This window comes from Podarcis pityusensis (assembly GCF_964106645.2).
Source record: "Podarcis pityusensis genome assembly, chromosome: 11".
NCBI classification, from domain to species: Eukaryota; Metazoa; Chordata; class Lepidosauria; order Squamata; family Lacertidae; genus Podarcis; species Podarcis pityusensis.
The window spans coordinates 63,106,213-63,119,527 of NC_138036.1; the positions used below are offsets into that span (position 1 = coordinate 63,106,213).

The 13,315-nt window shown below is 41.8% G+C and overlaps 1 protein-coding gene across 5 annotated transcripts in view; it reads right to left on the reverse strand.

Annotated features, from left to right (window-relative positions):
* Positions 1-13,315, reverse strand: part of PIP5K1B (phosphatidylinositol-4-phosphate 5-kinase type 1 beta) — a gene marked incomplete at its 3' end in the record, with an annotated part of 90,362 nt that overhangs the window by 1,228 nt on the left and 75,819 nt on the right. For 3 of the 5 annotated variants that reach the window (XM_080972772.1, XM_080972768.1, XM_080972771.1), the window contains 2 exons: positions 4,513-4,630; positions 397-1,598 (listed from right to left, as the gene is read on the reverse strand). In XM_080972772.1, the coding sequence (XP_080828898.1) occupies positions 1,515-1,598; positions 4,513-4,630 (202 nt within the window). Of the gene's footprint in view, positions 1-396; positions 1,599-4,503; positions 4,631-13,315 lie in introns of those variants that run through there. The other 2 variants (XM_080972770.1, XM_080972769.1) reach the window with 2 other exon arrangements.

Consider the following 13,315-nt stretch of genomic DNA (forward strand, 5'->3'; position numbering starts at 1 on the left):
CTCGCAAGACGGAAAACCCGCTAGACGAATGGGTTTTCCGTTTTGGAGGTGCTTCGCAAAACAAATTTCCTATGTGCTTGCTTCGCAAGACGAAAATGTCTTGCGAGTTCCTGCGGGGGTTTTTTCCTCCCCCCCCTTTTTCCCAAGCCGCTAAACCGCTTATCAGCTGATGGCTAAGCCGCTTATCAGCTGATCTTTAAGCCGCTTATCAGCTGATGGCTAAGCCGCTTATCAGCTGATCGTTAAGCCGCTTATTAGCTGATCTTTAAGCCGGCTAAGCCGCTAATACTGTAGCGCTAAGCCGCTAAACCTCTAATGGGCTTGCTTCGCAAGACGAAAAAACCCGCAAGACGAAGAGACTCGCGGAACGGATTCTTTTCGTCTTGCGAGGCACCACTGTATTGTCTTTTTTTCTTTTTCCCTCCTTGAATTTTAAAAGTGCGGCTTATATTTGGATGCAGCTTATATTTGGGCCAATATGGTATATTGTTATAGATGGGGGGCTAAATCCTAGAAATTAATAAATGGTAGGATTTTGATTATTTGCGATATGAAGGGAGAAATACTGCAGAGGAATTCCTGGGCTAGCCTTTGCAAAAACGACCTGGCCAAGTTAGGGCCATTAAGAAACAACACAGAGCCACTGAGAGCCATTGGCAATGCAAGAGAGCCGCTCCCCCTTGCCCTTGATATAAATTTTGTTGCATTAAGCCAAATAAACATGTTAAATGCTAAATTGGCATAAACTGAAATGCTTCAGAATAATTAGGCATAGCCAGGATTTGGGGGGGCAGGACTTTTGTTGGGGGGAGTAGAACCGACATGATTGTTCATTTAGTTAAGTATTTCTATTGTTTTACTTGATGGGGGGCAGCTGACCCCTTGACCCCCCCCCGCTACGCCCATGGATGGGGCTTTAAATCAATTTTTAAAAAAATGTTTTATAAAAGAAAAATGTTCAATTTTTATAGTTCAACTTGAACTCCTTATTTCAAGGAAAAACAAGTTTAAAAATGGAACATATCTAATCATATTAACAAGGAAACAAATGTTGTGCACCATGTTAAAAATCTGATCATGCTTAAGGACTCTCAACAACTACAAATTGCACTCAGAATGTGGCACAAGGCATAGGGGGCAAACTGTGCTGCATAATTAGATAATGTACAAGATATTTTCAAAGGATTCTGTGCAGAACATTATTTACTGATTCTACATGAATAGAAGTATTGTGGCACAGACTAGAGAATTTCATGCAGCTGCATATGGACCATAAAATATACCGTTCCTCACTGATCAATGAGTTTGATCACAACGCAGTTGGCAGTGGGGATGCTCAATGTGAAGCTAGTGCTGTATTCTTCACTAACCTCCAAAGTCAGGCCAGTTTGCTAGCAGGAGCAATCTTAGGCACCAATATTTTTAGAGTCTCCAACAAAAAATGTACAGTCAGAAAGGAACACCCTAAGGCCCCTTTCAATGTCAGAGAGGACGCAGGGACATGTATAAACAACTCACACTCCAAAAAGATCCTTGTGTGCATTCTCTTGACTCATGCAATAGGTTGGAATGATTAAAAGTCCAGGACCAGTCCTGAGCTGAAGACAGGGTTGAAATCTTGTTAAGCTATGTACAGTCATACCTTGGGTTACAGATGCTTCAGGTTGCGTTTTTTCGGGTTACGGACCGCCGAAACCCAGAAGTACCGGAACGGGTTACTTCCAGGTTTCGGCGGTCGCGCATGTGCAGAAGCGCCGAACTGCAACCCGCGCGTGCGCAGACACGCAGCTGCGGTTGCAAACGCGCATCCTGCACGGATCACATTCGCAACCCAAGCATCCACTGTATTTCCTTTCACTCTAAAAGTAATATTCCCCAACTGTGAAATTATGACTCTGCTAAAGAAGGACAAAGATACAGAAATTTTATTACTGGACCAGTTCTTACACACTGGAGAAGAAAAAACCTTTCTTCCTGTTAAGTGCCCTTATTAAGGCTCTGTCTCCCAGATGACAGTGAAACCACTCTCACTCCTATAAAATATCTCAAGCCAAGGTTAAGACAACTGGAATTAGGATACTGTACGGTCATATGGATATCACTTGTGAAAGACAATAAAATTATTTCCTTTTCATAATGCTCTATATTCACAATGCTTTCTTACTATAACAATAGTTTTTGACCTACATATTTTTCAGCGTTTGTTTGTTTTATACCAACAGGTTAATTAGATTTCCAAAAACTGTACATTTAAAAAACCTCTGGACAAAAGTGATTTATATCAAAGTGACAAATCTATAAAGACTTTTTAACACCAGATTTATGAAACTAAATACTTTTACTGAGCAGCCAGTCCAGAAAGGAGCATGCAACTCTTGTCATTTTAGAATCAGCAATAGGTGGCAGCATTGTGTTTGGAGAAAGAACATGAAACTTGTTTCCATATTCACAGAGGACTCAAAACAAACTACTTTAAGTGATACACAAGTTCATTCATAAAAAAATTCCTTCCATTAGCACCTTAGAGACCAACAAAGTTTGTTACTGGTATGAGCTTTCGTGTGCACGCACACTTCTTCAGATACACTGAAACAGAAGTCACCAGACCCTTATATACAGTGAGAGGGTGGGGAGAGGTATTAGAAGGGTGGTGATTGGCTGGTAGGTGTGGTAAACCTGTTGACAACTGTTAATGACTGCAATTGGTCTTACAGGAAAAAGCATGGGGTGAGATGGCTAAAAATAGCTTTATCATGTATAATGAGATAAGAATCCAATGTCTCTATTCAGACCAGGTCTCTCCATGGTTTTAAGTTTGGTAATAAGTTGCAATTCAGCAACTTCTCTTTCCAGTCTATTTCTGAAATTCTTTTGTAATAAGACAGATACTTTGAGATCTTGTATAGAATGTCCTGGGAGATTGAAGTGTTCTCCTACTGGTTTCTCTGTCTTGTGATTCCTGATGTCAGATTTATGTCCATTTATCCTTTGGCGTAGGGTTTGTCCTGTTTGTCCAATATAGAGAGCTGAAGGGCACCGTTGGCATTTGATGGCATACACAATGTTAGAAGATGAGCAATTAAATAGGCCTGAGATGGTATGTTTGATGTTGTTGGGTCCAGTAATGGTGTTGTCCTGGTGTATGTGGCAGCAAAGTTGGCAACTGGGTTTACTGCAGGCTCTGGTACCATGTTAAGTCCATGTTAAGTCTGGTTGTTGTATTTTTGTGGGTGAGTTGTTTAAGATTGGGTGGCTGTCTGTAGGCAATGAAAGGTCTTCCTCCCAGAGCTTGAGAAAGAGAACTGTCATTGTCTAGGAGAGGTTGTAGATCTCTTATGATGCGTTGTACTGTTTAAACTTGGGAGCTGTGATTACTAGTGGTGTTCTGTTATTTTATTTTTTGGGTCTGTTTTTCAGCAAGTTCTCTCTGGGTATCAGTCTGGCTCTGTTGATCTGTTGTTTAACTTCATCAGGCGGATAGTTTAGTTCTAAAAAGGTTTGCTGTAGATCTTTTAGGTGAGAGTCTCTGTCTGTAGAGTTGGAACAGATGCGGCTGTAATGTAGGGCCTAGCTATATACAATGGATTGTTTGGTTTGTTTAGGATGGTAGCTAGAAGCATGTAGATATGTTTGTCGGTCAGTTGGTTTACGGTATAAGGTGGTGTCTATATGCCCATCCTGTATTTTTATAGTAGTGTCCAAAAAATGTATTTCTTGCATAGCTTGGTACATTGTTAGGTTGATGGTGGGGTGAAAGTCATTGAATGTCTGGTGGAAGGTGTCCAGGGTCTGTTGACCATGTGTCCAGATAATAAAAATATTGTCAATGTATCGCAGGTACAAGAGAGGTTTGAGTGGGTACCCACTCAAACCTCTCTTGTAGGGTAGTCTCACTGAAATTAATGGACCTAACTTAGCCATATTCATTCATTTAAATAAGTCTACTCTGGGTAAAACTAAGCTGAATACAACCCCAATGAGAATACTTTTTGCCACTTCCATGTGTCTTAAGTTACTGGCTGTTGCTTTTTTTTTTAATAATATGAATAGTAAATTGCAGGACAGCCCATTGCCTAGCAGGAATTCCAAATGGTTCCAGAAAGACAGGGTCTTCAATGAATCCACTGTTTATTATATTGGACATAGTTATCATTTTTAATTCCCAAACAGGCTTATTAGATCTTTGGGTTTCTTTTTAGGACAACGGCAAAAGGATGGATTCTCACAGGAACAAGTGCTGACTTGCAACGGGAGGGAAAGGACGCTCAGTTTGATGCAGGCCATGACTGTGGATCCCAGGATATGGCAAGCTGAATCTGCTCAGAGGACATCAGAATCTCACCTTTTCAGTTTTGTGGGGAATACTTCATACTACTCACAAAATGGAATAGTACACTAAGAGTGAAACTTGTGAAGTACACATCTACAGAATACAACCCAGTGTCAATCAAAAGCAAGTCAGCTATTTGAAAGTGTACATAATTTGGAAAAAGAAAAGATTAGTCAACTTACTAAGTATACATCCAGCACAGAAGCATTATCATTTTCTGTTTCTACTGTGCTCTGTTCTGAGGTCAAGCAGATAGCACTATCTTCTAAGGTGAATGTTGAACTCGAAGGCAATCCTTTACTGGATATAAAAGCAACACACACTGATCATGAAACCAAAATGAAACAATGTGCTAATAGGTCAGACTTATGGGATTGTCTTTAATAATTGTATAGAACTATACACATTTGTAAGATCCTAGTTGCATGCTATTCAATTGCAGCAAAGTCTTCCTACATCTTACCTTCAGCATCCCAAAACTGATATTGCCTTTGGACTCCAGTGCTCAGGCAAAAGAATGAGCAGAAGTGGCTGCAGAGGTCCCTCTAGATGGAAAAAGGTGTGGCACATGGAGTCAGCAATTGAGGGGAGTTGCAAAAGTGTCCTGAGAGTTTTTCTGCCTCCTGTTCACTACCAGCACAATCCTGAACCCTCAGTGTAAATTTCCTTACTTTGTATTAAAATATGTCAGGTAAACCATTTCTAAAAGTGTGTTTAAATGGATCAGACATGCAGAAATGTTATTGTACTGTGTCAGGGTTTGGAAGAGGTGGAGTATATATTTTTATTTTCAAACATTTTTTAAAAATACTGGTTCCACTGGTTCCTCAGGAACTTTGAGAGTTTTGTTCTGATACTAATGAAATCAGTCCAGATTTATCAAGATGCAGTTTTTAAATAAATCTGAACCAACTTTCAACGCAATGCAGTGGCGGCAGTGAGGCCATCTGCCTCTCCCCCAGATGAAGACTTACTAGTCAGAGTGGAAGGATGCATAACGCCTTCAAATGTGCCTACCTTCAAAGCTGCATTATGTCAACAAAGGTATCTGGAAAACATGCATTTATTTGCCTGGCCACAATATAGGTGAAATCTATATGTATCCTTCTGGACATGTGGTCTGGAGCATAGTGTTCAAAAGAGATTCCTAAATGACAGTTCATGTATTCGGTCACAGAATACTCCATCAATGAGAACGACACCAATTACATTCTTTCCATGATATGGCTTGATTATTCTTGAACAATGTGTTTATTTTATTGGCTACATTTTTCAGTGGTCTCTTAGTTTATTTTACTGAGTTTTGGATATGACGGACATGTCTTCTTCAAAGCCTATTAATGGGTGTGTCTCCCCCAAAGACAGCTGCTCCCATTGCAGCCACATGGGGAGAATGCAAATCACCTGAGGAGAGGCCTCATTTTCTAAAGTAAACATAGTGATAGAGGTTAATTTTACACTTTTGATTTCCATTGAATCTGAAATGAAGAGCAAGTGTATGGCACAATACCAGGCAAAACCATCTTGCTCATTGTGGAAAATGTATAATACTTAAGAGACTAATGTAACATAAGATTAGAGTTCAGTTATCATTGTTCACCTCCCACAACATTTACTATCAGATGCATCCCATGAACAGTTCACGTGGAAACTCACACATACTTCCAAAAGAAGGTTCCGTACTCAATGCTGATAGCAGCTGATTTTGCCAAGGCTGTTATTCCAAGGGAATAGCTGTCCTATAGGTTTGAAACGGTTTAAACAGTAATTTGCTTCCTACAGAAAACACTGGGAGCTCCAATTCTGCTGGGAAACTGATAGGTAAAATGCCTTACTTTTTGTCCAATGGCTTTCTGGCGCTCTGCATAAATGTCTTCATGATAAAGGCAACTGACTCTCAACTACATGATTGGCTTGGCTCACCCACATAGTAATTTCATCAGAGAATGGCAGCAACAGCTGGCAGTAGGAATTGACACCAAATAGGTTTTAAAAAGTGAGTACTGTATTTGCATAGAGTGGATTTTTCTGGGGGCGGAGGGAGGAGAAATTGCTACAATATAGAGATAACTACAGTATTTTTATCTCAGAATTGGAACAAGAGGTGAACAAGAATTGGTGCTCTGCTGTTTTTATTGTAATTACTGGTATGATTTTACTAGATTTTATGTATATGAATAGTTTTAATTCTATCAATGTTAAATTGCTTTTAATAGTTGGTTTTTTCTGAGACCTGCGGGGGTATAGGGCGGTATATAAATAATGATGATAATGATAATCATCATCATAGACTGATGTACATTTGTAGTGTAGATATATCCTTCAGGCCAAGTTATTTCAAAAGGGGCTGTGCAAATACTACACAGTGAACAAACAAGTATTTAATATGCTGTACATGTACCACTTTCCCTAGAGAAACTTCTTTTTGTACCTACTTCAGTACTTTCACCTACTTTCCGGTCTGCTTCAGCAAAAATCACTTACATGTAAGAAAAACTGTGTTAAAAATAGTATGTAGTAAATGCAAATCTGTTTTAGCACAATTATCTACATTTAAAAGTTAACAAAACTGATATGTGGTTTTTTTCATATTTTAGTCTAATGTATTATTTGACACCTCTCCTCCAATTTATTTTATGCAAGCATCACATCAGTAGCTTAAAAAAGTTCTAGGCAACAGAACAACCAACTTTTTCTTAGCCTGGTCTAATATACCAATACTAAATAAGAACAGTATTTTTTTCTAAGTCTGACCATTTTTCAGCTGCAAAAAGAGTCAAGGTACTGATGAAGAGCGACCCAGTAGATCATCAGAATGCTCTCTGGCAATGATACCTTACTTGCACTGCAATTACTGTTTTGCAAAGCAGTTGCATGGAGCCCAGAGCTGAGGGCAATGAAACAATCACTGAGACTTCTAGAGCACCGGTGGCAGAAAACTCGTTCTGAATTGGACCAGACACGGGTTAGAGCTCAACATCGAGCCTACCAAGTGGCGATAGCGATGGTGAAGCAGACTTTCTTCACCACCTCTATTGCATCTGCAGAAAACAGCAGCAAGAGACTCTTTCAGGTGGTTCGCAATCTAACAGAACCATTGAGAGACAGTGCTCCTGAAGGTAGGAGTCTATCAATTGATGAAGATGATCATCCAAATGTCATAGACCAAATGGAGCAAACAGCACGCAGACCTAGTGGTGGGAGGAAAAAATCCTTAAATAAGAGTCACGGGGGAATGATTAATGGACTTCAATGTCTGTACACTAATGCGCAAAGCATGGGAAATAAACAAGATGAGCTTGAGCTCTTGGTACAGCAAACTAAATATGACATAATAGGCATCACTGAAACCTGGTGGGATAAGTCCCACGATTGGAATGTAATAATGGAGGGATACAATCTATTTCAGAGAAACAGACCAGACAAGAAAGGAGGAGGAGTGGCGTTATATGTCAGGGATGTGTATACCTGTGAAGAGATCCAAGATTTAGAACCTCAAAGCCAAAGTGAGAGCATTTGGGTCAAAATTAAGGGAGAGAAGAATAACAGTGACCTCATTGTGGGAGTTTACTATAGATCCCCAAGCCAAACGGAGGACATAGATGATGCCTTCCTGGAACAGATGGCCAAGCATGCAAAAGGAAGGGAGATAGTAGTAATGGGGGACTTCAATTACCCGGATATTTGTTGGATGTCAAACTCAGCCAAGAGCATAAGGTCAAACAGATTCCTCACTGGCCTTGCAGACAACTTCATTGTCCAGAAAGTGGGAGAAGCAACAAGAGGAACAGCCATTTTAGATCTGGTCCTAACCAATGTTGATGACCTGGTTAGTGGGGTAGAAGTGGAAGGATCATTAGGCGCGAGTGATCATGCTCTTCTGAAGTTTACTATACAGCGGAAAGGAGCAGCCAAGCATACTAGGACTCAATTTCTTGACTTTAAGAAAGCCGACTTCATAAAACTTAGGGAAGTGCTGGGTGAGATCCCATGGACAGTAATACTAAAAGGAAAAGGAGTTCATGATGGCTGGGAGTTTGTTAAGAGGGAGATAGTAAAAGCACAACTTCAGGCAATACCAATGAGACGGAAACATGGAAGGTGCCTAAAGAAGCCAGGGTGGCTATCTAAAGAACTTTTAACTGAGTTAAGATTAAAAAAGGATGTGTACAAAAAATGGAAAAGGGGGGAAACCACCAAAGAGGAATTCAAACAAATAGCCAGCACGTGTAGACACAAAGTCAGAAAAGCTAAAGCACAGAATGAACTCAGGCTTGCTAGAGAGGTTAAAAGCAACAAAAAAGGCTTTTATGGGTATGTTTGTAGCAAAAGGAAGAACAAAGAAACAGTGGGGTCACTCAGAGGATTTGAAAATGTTGTCCCTATTTTCAAAAAGGGGAAAAGAGAGGACCCAAATAATTACCGCCCAGTCAGTCTGACATCAATACCAGGGAAGATTCTGGAGCAGATCATTAAGCAAACAGTCTGTGAGCACCTAGAAAGGAATGCTGTGATCACCAATAGTCAGCATGGATTTCTGAAAAATAAGTCATGTCAGACTAACCTGATCTCGTTTTTTGACAGAATTACAAGCCTGGTAGATGAAGGGAACGCAGTGGATGTAGCCTACCTTGATTTCAGCAAGGCATTTGACAAGGTGCCCCATGATATTCTTGTAAAGAAGGTGGTAAAATGCGGTCTTGACTATGCTACCGCTCAGTGGATTTGGAACTGGCTGACTGACCGAACCCAAAGGGTGCTCATCAATGGTTCCTCTTCATCCTGGAGAAGAGTGACTAGTGGGGTGCCACAGGGTTCTGTCTTGGGCCCGGTCTTATTCAACATCTTTATCAACGACTTGGATGATGGACTCAAGGGCATCCTGATCAAATTTGCAGATGACACCAAACTGGGAGGGGTGGCTAACACCCCAGAGGACAGGATCACACTTCAAAACGACCTTGACAGATTAGAGAACTGGGTCAAAACAAACAAGATGAATTTTAACAGGGAGAAATGTAAAGTATTGCACTTGGGCAAAAAAAATGAGAGGCACAAATACAAGATGGGGGACACCTGGCTTGAGAGCAGTACATGCGAAAAGGATCTAGGAGTCTTGGTTGACCACAAACTTGACATGAGCCAATAGTGTGACGCGGCAGCTAAAAAAGCCAATGCAATTCTGGGCCTCATCAATAGGAGTATAGCATCTAGATCAAGGGAAGTAATAGTGCCACTGTATTCTGCTCTGGTCAGACCTCACCTGGAGTACTGTGTCCAGTTCTGGGCACCACAGTTCAAGAAGGACACTGACAAACTGGAATGTGTCCAGAGGAGGGCAACCAAAATGGTCAAAGGCCTGGAAACGATGCCTTATGAGGAACGGCTAAGGGAGCTGGGCATGTTTAGCCTGGAGAAGAGGAGGTTAAGGGGTGATATGATAGCCATGTTCAAATATATAAAAGGATGTCCCATAGAGGAGGGAGAAAGGTTGTTTTCTGCTGCTCCAGAGAAGCGGACACGGAGCAATGGCTCCAAACTACAAGAAAGAAGATTCCACCTAAACATTAGGAAGAACTTCCTGACAGTAAGAGCTGTTCGACAGTGGAATTTGCTGCCAAGGAGTGTGGTGGAGTCTCCTTCTTTGGAGGTCTTTAAGCAGAGGCTTGACAACCATATGTCAGGAGTGCTCTGGTGGTGTTTCCTGCTTGGCAGGGGGTTGGACTCGATGGCCCTTGTGGTCTCTTCCAACTCTATGATTCTATGATTCACCTTCGCCATCGGGGCCCAGTAAGGACCCCAAGACCTACTGCAATGATTTTGCAAGTTTTTTGCAGATAAAGTCACTCAGATTTGGAAAGAGGTAGACTCCACCATGGGAGTAGGGCTGGGGCGGGAGAGTGCTAGAGTCCTGTCTAGTCGAGTTGCGTGGGATCAATTCCAATGTGTTACCTCCAAGGATGTGGACAGGCTGCTTGGATGTGTGAAACCAACCACCTTGATCTTTGCCCATTCTGGCTCATAAAAGCGAGCTGGGAAGGTCAGGGCAATGAGCTCTGTGGGGTGGTTCTCTGTGGGGAGCCTTCCCAGACCCGCTGAAAGAAGCGGTTATGAAACTGCTTCTTAAAAAAAATATTTGGATCTGGCCAATATGGCCAACTAACGCCCCGTCTCAAATCTTCCATTCTTGGGCAAGGTGACTGAACAGCGGCCTTTGATACAATCAACCATGACATCCTTCTTGACCATGAGGAGCTGGCAGCTGAGGGCACTGTCATACAGTGGTTCTGCTCACTTCCTCCTGCAACACGTCCAGAAAGTGGTGTTCAGACCCCTGGGCTCTCACTTGTGGGGTGCCTCAGGGTTCCGTCCTCTCCCCCATGCTTTTTAACATCTACATGCAGCTGCTGGGAGAGATCATCAGGGGGTTTGGGCTGGGTGTTCATCAGTATGCAGATGATACCCAGCTCTACCTCTCTTTCAAATCAGAACCAGTGAGGGTGGTGAAGGTCCTGTGTGAGTGTCTGGAGGCAGTTGGAGATTGGATGGTGGCTAACAGATTGAGGTTGAATCCTGACAAGACAGAAGTACTGTTTTCGGGGGACAGGAGGCGGGCAGGTGTGGAGGATTCCCTGGTCCTGAATGGGGTAACTGTGCCCCTGAAGGACCAGGTGTGCAGCCTAGGAGTCATTTTGGACTCCCAGCTGTCCATGGAGGTGCAGGTCAATTCTGTGTCCAGGGCAGCTGTTTATCAGCTCCATCTGGTACGCAGGCTGAGACCCTACCTGCCTGTGGACTGCCTCGCCAGAGTGGTGCATGCTCTAGTTATCTCCCGCTTGGACTACTGCAATGCGCTCTACATGGGGCTACCTTTGAAGGTGACCTAGAAACGAACTAATCCAGAATGCGGCAGCTAGACTGGTGACTGGGAAATGCCGCCGACACCACATAATACTGGTCTTGAAAGACCTACATTGGCTCCCAGTACGTTTCCGAGCACAATTCATATTTTTTTTTGAAATGATATTTATTGAGAATTTTTTAGAATTACAAAAAGGAACAAAGCAGAAAAAGAAAAAGAAGAAAAAGAGAGAAAAAACAAAGAAAAAACAAATCACAGCAAACAATACATATTCAAAAAACAAAAATACACAGCAAACACACAAAAACAAATCCATCATTCTCGAATCCTCAACTTTCATTACCTTCTTTCTTTGACCTCCTGCTCCTCCCTTTTTTTGTATCCTAGTTATTAATTGTCGCAGCAAATCCTTTCATATTTCATAATATTCTGTCATTACATTACCTTAATCTGTTTTCATCTTATCTTATAAAGAACCTTAAAGCTTAAAACTTAAATCTTATTTTTACCAACTTCTCATAACGATAATATTCTTACTTAATTCTTTAAACATTTTTGCTAAAGCCAAGTAATTTCGTTCCAACATTTTTCTAACATTCATCAATTTTATAAAACAATCCTAGTAATAACAAAAAGCAATAAAAACAATCCAATCTTCATCCAGCGTCTCTTCCTCCTGGTCCCGGGTTTTGTCAGTCCTTTTTATCCCATTAATCTAGTGCATTAACCTGGTAACCTTATATCCGAGGCCCTTAAGTCCCTTCCATGTCCCTTCCGCGGCTCTTCTTCATATTCTCCTTTCACTCGTGGGAACTCCAGCTTGGCAATGTTTTTGACCCTTTTCAACCAATCAGCCTCTTTTCCATAGTCCAGACTAAACTCCATGTGGTATTTAAAAACATGTTTCAGAATCCCTCCAAAATTAAGAGCCCCCACAGCCCCAAACACCTCACGGCCCATTGCCAGACTTGAAAAGTCCAAACATCCCTGCAAAGGGGGGTCTATCCAACCCCCCATTTCCACACCAAACCAAACTTTGTCTTTCCAAATCTGGCTTTTCCCAAATTCATTTGTCAAATCCAAAAGCTCATGTTCCTGCAGGGCCACAACTCCCTCCATCTCTGGCGCCCAAGATTCAGCAACATCCTCTTCTCTCATCTGTTCTGTCAGGGCACACTCCTGGTTTAATTCCTGGGTGGGCTCCATATAGTTTCCCACTGCCTGTTCAAAAATTCTGATCGCATCAGTCATCAAATCCGTATTCTCATTTAATTGTTCCAGTAGGGCATTTGTTTTACAGAGAGCACACAACAGAGCTTCTGAATACATTGTCCTTCAAGGTCAAAGTCTATTCCCACGATTGTAATCTGTAACAGCTGCAAGCTCCCTGGAATTGGTTACAGTTTCACAGTCTCCCTCTAGGGGAAAAACTTCTTTTAGTTCTTTCTTTTAAAGACAAATCTAGCAAGAAAGTTTCCCTTTTCAGATATCTTGTCAATATTTGTTCCTTTAAAGTGTGAAAGGGAACAGTGGAATCACTATGTTTCTCTTCTTTTAGCTAACTGTCAAAAACGTTTGTCTCTGGTCAATGAGCTTCAAAAAGACGTCAGTCCTGACACCCCGCTCCAGGATCAAGACGGTGGAAAGTTACTTTACTTTAAACTCACTTCTGCAGGTTTAAACAGTCCAAAAAAGATCCCCCTTCTTCTCCTGCTTCCGAAGGGGGTTCAACAATTTTAAATGATGAAAGTTAATCTTTTAAAAGCGATTTTCTGAGCTCTAGTTTACCTTGTCTTTGCTTTAATCCGTCTACAAAGAAACGGAAGGCTGACTTCCTGTTTAGACCTTCCCGTTTCAGTGCCAAATTGAAGTAAATTTTTAAGTCCAATTCCTTTCTGCTCGCAAGTCCTTATTTAAAGTCCAATTGTCCAAAATTTAAGTACTCACGGGTGATTATTTTAGAAGCCAAATTGTCCCAGGAAAAAGGCAGCGCTCTCCGACAACGGCTATGCGGCTTCGCTCCACGGAAGAAGCAGTTGACTCTCAGCACCGCACCACTTCCCCCTCTTCGCTTCGGAGCCCGTTAGTGGGTTCCTTTGCGGGTTGGGGGGGGCGCTAAGGGT